The following is an 11575-nucleotide window of genomic DNA, read 5'->3' on the forward strand; positions in this document are numbered from 1 at the left end:
AGCAGGTGCCCTACAGCAAGGTAAAGCCAAAAGCAAATATTCATACTTGGTGTCAGCCCAGATGTCAAAGCTCAACAAGAAAAGTAGGCTCAGAGGAGACCAACATGGTTGTCAAGCCCCAAATCACCAGAACTTTCCAAAGAGCATCTTATTCCTAGGCTCATGGGTGACTATGAGAAGATGTAGACCAGGGAAGAACAACTCTTCCCATTTCTCCCCATAAACCCCTTAAGATAGACATGCCTTACAGACTTTTCTTAAGGTCCTTTACCAAAGTATATAAAATTTGCACCCACACACACACGGTGTGTGTTTTCTCCATGGTGTGTGTTTTTCTCACATAATGCCATGACACAATTGTGTAGAATTACTCATTTTGTTTGTTTGTGCCCTTCATAAACAATTACAAAGTAATGTCCATCTGCAGGACTCTTCAGTGCCCCATCAACTAAAAGTGAATATGTTATGCATGAGAGAGATTCCGTAAGGCTGCTTGGAAGGGAAGGTCTTTCAGTGCAACACCAAGCAAGATAGTCACATAGCTCTTCTCTCAGAGCTTCTCATAGGCTCTTATAGATTTTCAGTGTTGTTCCTGATGTACATGCTCTGGATTGCTAATGTTGACATCAAAAGAGGGAGTGCTCCTCAGCCCAGAGGACCAGCATGTTGAAAGGAGAGCCAGGTAAAGCTGCACTACGAAGCATCCACACCTTCACTTGGGTGCTACAGTCTCAATGATACCAGTGGGCTTTCCTTGGCTTTGTGCAATTTCTTTCCTTCCCTTTCTCCAGGTGTCTGACTGACATTGTCTGGCATGCCCAAAGCCGGCCCTTGGTTCAACGTTAAGGTGTAATTTTTTCTGACAACATACCAGTGAGTCATTCATCTGGTAGGCAAACACCATATTCTTGTGTGCTCTTGGCTGATTTGTTCCCATTTCTGTAAGCTTAAGGGAATAATGCAGGGAGAACATGTACCTTTTATAGGCTGGACATAAGAATCAAAAGGGCTAACCAGATTTAGCTACATGGTGAGACCTGTCCAAGGCAGAACCAAAGCAGATGGTGGCTGCTTATTGTAACACCGAGAAACAGTGACAAATGAGCAGAGCCTTCCCTAAAATTGCTGACAAATGACTACCACTGTGATGGGGGAAAACTTCTCAAAGACAAATTAGTATGGATTATGAATAAAAGTGCACCATTCTGAAACTTTTCAAGGCTCTCTTATTAGTTTTTCATTGCCCCTGTGATAAGTTACTATGAGTTTGGTGAATTGAAATAATACAAAAGTACTTATATGTGGTTATGGGGATGAGGTGTCCAAAATGTACCTTAAGGGACTACAATCAAGGTATTAGATTACTTTGGGAGGCCCCAGGAAAAATCCATTCCTTGTCTCTTCCACTTCTAGAAGCTGCCAGAATTTACTGGCTTCTGGCCACATCAGTTTTGGCTGTAGTCACATTGCCTTCTCCTCTGCTATAGCCAAAACTCCCTGTGCCTCATATATATAAGGATAATTGTGGAGAAAAAGAGAATACTTAGAGCCAAGATTAATCAGAATAATATACATAATCACATCTTCAAAGTCCCGTTACCATAAAACATCCACAACTTCGAAGAATTATATTGTGAATTTGTGGAAAGTAATTTTCAACCTACCACAGTCCACTCTCTGGCCCCAAAGACTCATGTTGTCCCTAAATACATCCATTCCATTCTAACCATCCCCTGAACTTTCAGCTCATTGTTGCACCAAATCAAGGTCCCAAATCTCATCATCTCTGTAAGGCAAGGGTGAGGCAGAAATATGAATCACCCCAGGGAAGCTTCCTCTATGTCTGTGGACCTGGAAAACAAATTATATTTTCAAAAAATACAGCAGTGCAACAGGCCCCAAACAGCTGTTAAATGTTTTCTTGTTTCAAAAGAAGAAAAACAAATGAAAGAGAGAGAGGAGTCATCAGTCCCAAGAAATTTCAAAATCCAATCAGAAAAACTTCAGCAGCCTCCAGACCCTGAGATTCTGTCTGGTTAGGGTGCTTCTCTTCGCACCCACCCTCTCTGTGCTAAGGCTGATCTCCCAGAGCCAAACTTTTTTGGTCTTGACAGTAGCATATTTCTCATCAGCATGTAGAATTCCAGGAGTCAACAGCCTCTACTCATTTCATTCTGCCTGTTTTAGTCTAAGCTGGCTGTGCTTCTGTTGCTATGATATCTCAAAAGCATGGTGGCTCCCCCATGACTGTCATGGGGATTCACTCCACTAGACCAAAGGCCCCTCCAAACCTCTTTTCTGGACACTTCCTGTCTAACTCTGAGTCTTGTGGAGATGTCTGGGGGATCTGTGAGTGGCACATCTAATTTCTTCAATGTTTTTGAAAGGATGATCAATCTCAGCCTTGGTCTTTTCTCGAGAGCACGATTTTCTAGTGTCAAGTCATACTTCTTGCATTTTTGCCGCTCAGTATGAAACTCAGGCTGAAATGTTTGAGGGCAAGGACTAGGTCTGATTCAAACTTGGATATCACAAACACCTTATGTTCCCACACTAGCTTTCAGTGGGAACCGGAAGCAGCGCTGTGACAGGCTGTGATTTTGCTTGGCAATCTTCTAAAGGACTAGAGATGTCTAGATACTGGAAGTTAAATCCTAACCACAGAACTGGGGTCCACTGTCTCCTCCAGCTCTAATGGTCATCGTGGTTTCAACCGTCAGTGACCAGATACTGACAGCTCAACTGAGTGTTCTGATGGAGGAGTGAGGCGACCAAGTACACTCCCACCAGACAGTGTGACTGGCTCCCTCCAGCCTGAGGAAATGCCATCCACTTAACCAGTTTGTCAGCTGGGGAGGTGATTCAGACAGGTCACCTTCTAGAATGGCTCTGCTTCTATTTATAGATCAAGCAGATTAATGCTCGTGGTCAGCGCTGATTCGTGTTGCCCTGCATGAATTCACAATGTCGCTGCAGCCTGCTGCTCATCCCTTTGGTGGCAAGTGGCATGCCTTTTCGATACCTTCATGTTCTGCCCTTGGTGCCTGGAGGGAAGAGCCCAAACACAAGCTCTCATCAGGAGGCCTGAAGGGGTGGGCCCAGCTCTGGTCAAAAATGGCAGTGCCTTCAACCAACTCACTGCCCCTGTATTGAACTCTATCTCCCAGGGAAGCGTGCCGACAGTGCTTTGAAAGTAGGGATTTTAGGGAGTAAGTAAGATTAAGTTACCTGACAAGACAGGATCAGAAGTGGTCAGAAACACACATGGCACATGAAAAGTAAAAGATCCTGGGGGAGGAGCTACAAGGAGGATTCGGGGTAGCCAGGGTGGAGAAGTATGGGGGAGGAGAATCAGTGAAACACTGGTTTGCAAATGTCATAGTGATAATGAATACCTTACATGCTACTTTTAAAAGTAAAAAATTATACGAAATTATACTGCATGTGTACTGGGCTTCTTGTTTATCTTTCCTCAATTCCATGATGGTTTCTCCTGGATCACTCTAAACCCTATACATTAGTCATTGTCTCCGAGCCTGCTTTGACAGTCAGCTGACCCAAACCAGACAGACATTGTTTTTATTTTTTTTAATTTGTCCCACAAATAGAGGGGTTTCAATCTAATGGCAATAGCTGCCTTGTGGGAAGGAACATACACCAACTGTACATACAGCTGTACATACACAGGTATGTGTTCATGCCTGTAATCCCAGCACTCACTGGGTATGGGCAGTAGGACAACTTGACATTCTGAGTTAAACCCTGCCTTCCCCCCTCGAAAATCAAAGAAACCCCACAGAACTGCTTCTGTTTCATTGTGTCTGAATGGAGCAGCTGGAAGGTGGAGTGAGTTATACCCAATGCTTCCTGATATGCGCTGCCATCTCGAGCTCATTTAAATTAATGCTTAGTAATAACCCTTAGCATACTGTCTGGAATAAGCCTGGCTTTGCTTTGGCTCCTGGAGAACAAAAGCAACAGTTAGCCGCAGACGAACATGTCTGAAGACAGTCATCAGATGTGGGCCATGACAGACCTACTTATGTTGACACAATTGGAGATGAAATTCCAGAAATGTATTCTAAATTCTGATAATGTTTTAATGTATCTACACAAGCATATTCCCAGCCTCCTACAGCTCAGAGAGAGACAGAAATACACACACACACACACACACACACACACACACAGAATGTGAGCAGGTATGAATGCACATATGTGCTCAGGCATGCGGAGGCCAGAGAGCATCAGGTGTCATTACTCACGGTCTGCCTACCTTTAAGTTCTTCTCTTCCAGTGTTCTAGAATTCTCCAAGTAGGTGCCAGGCTGGCATGCCAGAAAGCTTCCCATCCAGCTCTTCCTAAAGTGGGGGGTTCTAGAGATTAAACTCAGGCCCTTCCTTTCGTTTCCAGGGTACTTTACTGACTGAGCCATCGCTCTAGCCATTCTGTCAAGCAGATTTTGAATCTATAAATTTTGCTGAGTTTGAATTCATACTCACATGATTAAAAGCAAACAAACAAATAAGGTCTCACTTTATGGGGTATGAATTGTGACTGGCATGTTAGCAAACGTTACCAATGCTGTTATGAGTCCAGCTGAGCTTCCCCTAAGGAAAAGTCATAGTGAAGAGGTTGGGCTGATAGCCTTCCCAAGCATCTCTCACTTGGCCTAGTGTGGTATGCAAATTTGCACACAAGCCCTGTGTCTGTGCATTCTCTCAGTCATGACCATCTATGTCTAGACTTTTCTATTACTCTGACTCCAACTTTGTTCCCAGATCCTGAATTTGTACTCTTTATTTTGCACCCTGGCTTTCCATGGCATTTGGCAGGACTCTTTCCTACTTGGCTCTTTTACACCCCAACTGTGATACTACCAGCTTTGACCATTCTCAGGGTCAACTCAGAAACAACTTCCCACTTAAATGTCACATGTTCACAGCGGTCAGAGTGCCCAGCGCTGACCCTTCTACCTACATCCAGAGTATGGAGAAGAACCACTGGCTTAGACCAGCTCAGTGCCAAAAGAAGATGCGATAATGTTGGAGCCAACTGAGCAGGTGACTGTGAAGGTGTACAGCTTTGTTCCCAGGACACAGCAGTTGATGCCATGTTGTGTTCCCTCCTAGATCTCATGTCCTCGCTTTGAAACAGAGCTGGCTGGAGCTTGTGTCCTTCTAGTAATTAATGTTAATGAGTATTTCCCATCTGGAGTGTAGCATGGGGGAATCTGCTCTTTGAGGCTTTCGCCCCTGAGCCAGGAGACACTGAATGTATTCCCATGGGGTGAATCTCTAAGATCTAGGGTCTGACAAGACAAGAGAGGGCCACAGAGTTGGTCTGCTGAGGTCTTCCCCCTACAGTGTAAGAAGCATCTGATAGTAACCTGCGGCCACTTGCCCAGAACTTCAGTCGGCCCTTGAGAAACCAGAGGACTGAACTGTGCTCTGAAACCCAGTATTTCTGAAAGCTCAGTATTTGCAAATTCCCAGACAGCCACTCACTGGCTGTATGGAGACCATATTGGCTGTAGGCCCTGAAACCTGGGGAGGGGGTCACAGAATCCTGGGCTTGCCCCAAGTGCCACTCCATCACTCGAAGATCCCAAAGAAGCCCTGTTCTTTCCCCTCACCCCAATCTTTTTCTCTTTGAAATTCCTAAATAATTAATAAAATAGTAAACTTTTTTTTAAAAAAAAAAAAAAAAGAAGAAGAAGAAACGACAAAGAGGTCCAGTGAGATGGATCCCTGGGTAAAGGTACTTGCTGCCCAGCCTGATGATCTATCTATCAGTCACAAACTCAGATGGTGGAGAGAACAGACTCTTACAAGTCCTCTGACCTCCACCATATATGAGCCATGCAATGTGTGTGAGTACACACATTCACACAGAAAGTGTGATACAACAGAAACTAGCAACAGAGAGTGCATTCCGGTTACAGATGTGACTTCTGCAGTGCTCTGGGGTAGAAGTGCCTTCGTGTGCATCTTACCTACCTTAATGCATATTCAAGCGTGAGAAGGATGAGCAGGTAGGTAGCTCACTAACCTTGTGCTACAGTTCTTTTGGCTTTTCTGTATGTTTAAGACTATTGGGGGGAAATACCTCTAGAAGATATTTCCACCCCCAAATTGGCAAAAATTTTAAACTTTAAAAAGTCCTGGGCATGCAAAGAAGAGCTCTAAGTCAAAAGCACACTGCAGACGCTTGCACATCCCTGTTTATTGCTATGCTATTCCCAGTTGCTAAGAAACGGGCCCAGCTTAGATGTCCATCCACAAATGAATGGACAAAGAAAACATAGGACACACACAGAAAGGATTTTATTTGGCCATAAGGCAAAATGACATCATGATCGTTGCAGGAAAATGGATGTGGCCGGAAACCATTATCTTAAGTGAAGTGTCCCAGATGCAGGAAGACAAATACTATGTGCTTTCTCTCATATGAGGACTTCAGTGTCATATCTCTGTATATACGTAGAGATTTATGGGAATAGAACATGAAACTAAAAAGGAGGCAATGGGATGGTGAGGAGAGAGATCATAAAGGAGCCCTGGGGAGCAGAAGAAAAGAAGGTAATAGAAAAAAAAAATGTGGAGTGAAATCACAGTAAGGACATCTCACTAGGGATGAGAGAGAGAGCGGTAGAGGAGGGGGGAAGATCAATGCAACAAAAAAAAAAGTGTGAATGAAAACGCCATAATGAAACCTGTTTCTTTGTATGCAATTTTTAAAAACTAATTTGGAAAAAAAAAAAAGAAGAAGAAGAAGAAGGAAATTTCAGCATGAGCCAGGGAGTGTGCGGAGGGGCTGAGGGGCACTGTTCCATCCTGCCCAGTCATGGTCTCACTCAGGGTAGAAGTCTTCAGAAACAATCAGTCCCTTGTCCTTCTGTTTCAGCTCTGCTCTCTGAGAGGCCACACTGAGTCATTGGCTCAAGCTGTGATGTTCAGCTGTCCATCTTGCTTCCTGGAACAGCTCAACCCAGGGTCTTCCTGAAGTGGTGACCACTCCAGCTGGCAGGTCAGTGGCCCAGGCACGGTTGAGGACCGAGAAGATCTAAGGGAAAGTGAGGATGCTTTGAGGTTGGGGTATGGGGTGTTGGCTGTCATTTACATGTTTGTAGCTAAGCATCCATATTTACAAAGTGAGTCTGTGTAGGGAGCTGGGCAGGCCTCTCGTCCTTATGCCAGATGCCCTGCAGCTGGCCTCGCTGGAAACTGTGCTAGACCTCTCCTGCCCAACCCGAGTCCTGTGTCAACCCACCTATTTTTAAACTGGCCAGTCCCAGGGCCAGAGGTTGTACTAGAGTTTCAAACACAGGATCAGTTTTCTTTAATGCATTGGTCCCCGTGAAACAGGTACAGTCGCCTGCGCTCAGCAGGAAGAACACTGGGCCTGAAAGTCTGCAAGGCACCCCCAGGTGCTTGAGTGATGCTATCCAGACCAGTTAACAGCAGCAGAGCTAGGCTGGGGTCTGCCTGACTGCTCCAGCCTTACACCTTCTGTCCCCTTTCAAGGCAGGCTGAGCCCCAGCACAAGTCCCAGGGAATCCTTAGAATGTGGTCTTCCTGCCTCCCACTGCTCTACAGCAGCAGTTTTTTTCTGTTCTTTTAGTTAGTTAGTTATTTTTATTAATTACAGTTTATTCACTTTGTATCCCCCCCACCTCCCTCCCTCCTCCCCTCCCTCCCTCCTCCCCTCCCAATCCCACCCTCCCTCTTCCCCACCCATGTCCCTCTCCCAGTCCACTGATAAGGGAGGTCCTCCTCCCCTTCCCTCTGATCCTAGTCTATCAGGTTTCATCAGGAGTGGCTGCATTGTCTTCTTCTGTGGTGAAGAGGTTGGACATTGGAGGAGGGAGAAAACAGGGAACAGGACAGGAGCCTAGCACAGAGGGCCTCTGAAAGACTCTACCTTTCAGGGTATCGAGGCAGATGCTGACACTCATAGCCAAACTTTGGGCAGAGTGCAGGGAGTCTTATGAAAGAAGTGGGAGATAGTAAGACCTGGAGAGGACAGGCGCTCCACAAGGAGAGGAACAGATCCAAAAAGTCTGGACACAGGAGTCTTTTCTGAGACTGATACTCCAGCCAAGGACCACTCATGGAGATGGCCTGGAACCCCTGAACAGACGTAGCCTATGGCAGGTCAGTGTCCAAGTGGGTTCCATAGTAAAGGGGACAGGGACTGTCTCTGACAGGAACTGATTGGCCTGCTCTTTAATCACCTCCCCCTGAGTGGGGAGCAGCCTTACCATGCCATAGAAGAAGACAATGCAGCAGTTTCTTTTCTGCCTGTTCCTACTAGCCGTTCAGCCTTCCATTTTCTTTTTAGAAATTCTTCTACTAAATTCTTAAGAAATATTCACCACCCATTTTTAAAGTGTTTTGGTCATGCTCTGCAACTGCCTTTGCTGAGTGCAGAGTATTGCCTTCATTGCCCTCATGAATTCCTGAAGGGCTTTAGGAGTGGAGACAGCTACAGGGCACTGGACCCAAGCTGATCCCTCAGCCCACTCCACCCATGTCCTGCTGGGAGTCACTGTCACCCCACCACCACCACCCTGGGATACATCTTGCTGGAAACAAAGATTACCTACGAGGTACAGGGCTGCAACTAGGTGAGTGCCCCGAGGTGGGGTGACCTCAGCAATATGCTCTTACCCTTGGGGATAACTCACACAGACAAGCAGCCCTGGCTTTCTCACTGACTGCCTCTCTCTACAGGGATAGAAAATGGTACCAGTCAGGCCAGAGCCCTGGGAGCCCACAGCCACTGTTGCAGGATGGAGGAACCCACTCCCGAGCCAGTCTATGTGGATGTGGACAAGGGGCTGACCTTGGCTTGCTTCGTTTTCCTCTGCCTCTTCCTCGTAGTCATGATCATCCGCTGCGCCAAGGTCATCATGGACCCCTATAGTGCCATCCCCACATCCACCTGGGAGGAGCAGCACCTGGATGACTGAGGCACTGGACAGGTCATGGGGTGGCTGCACTTCTGCATACCCCGGCCAGCATATCCCCGGCCTGCATTCCCCTGAAGCACTTGGAGGCTGGGAGTGGCTATAACCACCCAAAGATAAAGAAGGCTTACTTTCACCTCGTTGGTTTTCACATGACCACCAGAGGGAAATGCCAGCATGATGGACCCAAGGCAGCCTGGGGAGAGGAATGCTGAGCCATGACTCAGATGAATGGAGTCCATCCTAGGACTCCATTGGGAAACTTCAGGGAGATGCTTCCCTGCCCAAGGCTCCTGTACACCTGTGAAAACTGAACACAGAACAGACACTCTGGTCTGCAAACAGTGGTCAGAAGGAGACTGACCTTCAAGTGCACAACACAGAGAAGCTGCTGAGAGCCCAGTACCCTCCCAGACTAGCAGCAGTGGGTCAGGAAGGATGGAAATTTTGAGGCACTTCTCCTGAAAATTCTCACAAGGCACACAGCTACTTCCAAACTGTTTTTTTTTTTTAACTGAGATATAGAGGGGATGTATTTTTCATGTTAAAAATGAGATGTTCATTTTAGACACTTGGGAAAATATAGATAAGTAGGAGGAAAGGGAGGTAAAAGGCACTTATAATCCAACCTCCCAGAAGCCATCATTTTGATATACTTCAGATCTTTTTTACAATAATTTTTTTAGTAATTCACACCGTATGCATGATGCTGCATTGATTCATATGATAGCTTCTGCCTCCCAAGATACCATGGCTGGTTTTAGTGACTGAGAGTATACTGGCTATGCCATGACTGAATATAGTCCTTTTCTTTATATATTTAACTTTTCCACAATATTCTCACACAAATCATTTCACCCAGTAACCTCCAGAAGCTCTGCACCCTAGGAGCTCCAGGCAAGATGGTTCTAGTTCTTAGCCCTGCTTCAGCTACTCAGAGGCTGTGCGAACTTAAGAAAGTCACCTCACCTCTTGGTGCCTCCATTTCCTTATTGTAAGATGGGAAGGAGAAGTCCATCTGTCTGTCTGACTGTCTGTGAAGGCAGCCATGCTACAAGTGCGAGCTGAGACTAGGTGGCTGATGGTCTTTCCTTCTTCCTCTTCTCCCACACCCTGTCACCTACGTCTGTGACCTTGCTGCAAGGGTTCTAGGCCAGAGCCTGCAACACTCTAGCCCCACCCCACCCCCATCAACTCCTGTGTCCTTGTGACAGAACCCCTAAATAAATCATCACCTGTGAGCTCCATTTTCCTCATCTGTAACACGGGGGAGTAACATCTACCTCACAAGGCTATTGTGGAGATAAAATGGGAGAACAGGAGCAAACAGGAGCATCCTTACCTGAACCCCACACCCTAGGAAAAGAACCCCACCTTCCAAGAGCCCAAGCTCCCAACCAGTGCCACATTTGCTGTGGTCAACAGAACATTCGCAGTGACCTCCTCTACACCTGAAACCAAGGCATATGGGGTCTACTAACTTACATATTATTGCTACTGTCATTTTCTCATGTATGTGAAACCCATCTATTGTCCTTCCAGGGTAGGGCCTGCTGCCCTTTCAAAAGAGACCTGTGCTGTAGACCTCAGACCTCTTTCAGTACCCACACTCAAGGTATGGGTCCCCATGCACCTTAGGCTACCTGGAACAAAGCACTGTTTCTACCAGGTAACCCCTGAAAGTAGACAGATGCTATCAAGGTAGCTTTCCAGCATATGTCTAGTCTGTCTGTCTGTCTATCTCCCCCCTCTCCCTTTCTCTCTCTCTCTCTCTCTCTCTCTCTCTCTCTCTCTCTCTCTCACACACACACACACACACACACACACACTGTGGAATGCCCAAAGGGACAGCAGGCACAAGCTCCAAACCTGGCTCTGAGATATCGCTTTCAGCCCAGCCTTACTCACTTACCTCGGAGACCTCAGGCACTTCTGTGGGGACCTGTTAGGAAGAGTTTACAAAGTCAATCAGGGCCTGTTCCCAGCTATTAACGACAACAGCAGGAAGGAGGAGAGATCTAAAGAGTGCTGAAGACATCCTATGGAGGCCTTTTGGAGCTCGCAGGAGGGAAAACAGGATGGCCCAGGCTGTGCTCCTCAGACTGCCTGCTGAAGGGCAAACCACACCACACATGAGCGTGCCAGGAGCCCCTCACCTTCTCCCCAGACCTACAGAATCATGCTGTACATCTGGGGCTCAGACCCCAGGCTGGCTCCACATTCTGCCTGAGAAACCCTGCCTCAGGCTCCTGGCCTCAGACAACTTTCCACACCTGCACCCCTTAGCATTTGCCACCTTATCTCTTCGTGCTGTTTTCATGGGAAGGAGAAGTAACCTATGAGAAAAGAGGTGATTTCACACACACACACACACACACACACACACACACACACACACGCGTGCGCGCGCGCGCTTCCGTCACACTTCTGACGAGGCAATAAAAAGCAGTGGTTCCCATTTTGTGCCCACATCTTCCCTTCTCATTTTCATCCTCCTGCAAGCTGCACTCGTCCGTAAGTACCATTGCTTGTGTACCTTTAGATGCTTGTTCAACAAGAATCGCTTCACAAGCAGCTTTTCACATTAATTGCTTCTTGTTTGTA

At 46.6% G+C, this 11575-nt stretch overlaps 1 protein-coding gene across 2 annotated transcripts in view; it reads left to right on the top strand.

The window, feature by feature from the left end:
* Positions 1–11545, top strand: part of Ctxnd1 (cortexin domain containing 1) — a 46900-nt gene extending 35355 nt beyond the window's left edge. The window contains exons 2-4 of one of the 2 annotated variants that reach the window (XM_060367484.1): positions 585–682; positions 6907–7029; positions 8736–11545. In XM_060367484.1, coding sequence (XP_060223467.1) covers positions 8795–8974 — 180 coding nt within the window. In that variant the 5' untranslated portion in view covers positions 585–682; positions 6907–7029; positions 8736–8794 and the 3' untranslated portion in view covers positions 8975–11545. The remainder of the gene's footprint in view (positions 1–584; positions 683–6906; positions 7030–8735) is intronic. The other variant, XM_060367482.1, reaches the window with a different exon arrangement.
* The last annotated feature ends 30 nt before the right edge of the window (positions 11546–11575 follow it).

Source organism: Meriones unguiculatus, chromosome 14 (assembly GCF_030254825.1).
Source record: "Meriones unguiculatus strain TT.TT164.6M chromosome 14, Bangor_MerUng_6.1, whole genome shotgun sequence".
NCBI lineage: Eukaryota > Metazoa > Chordata > Mammalia > Rodentia > Muridae > Meriones > Meriones unguiculatus.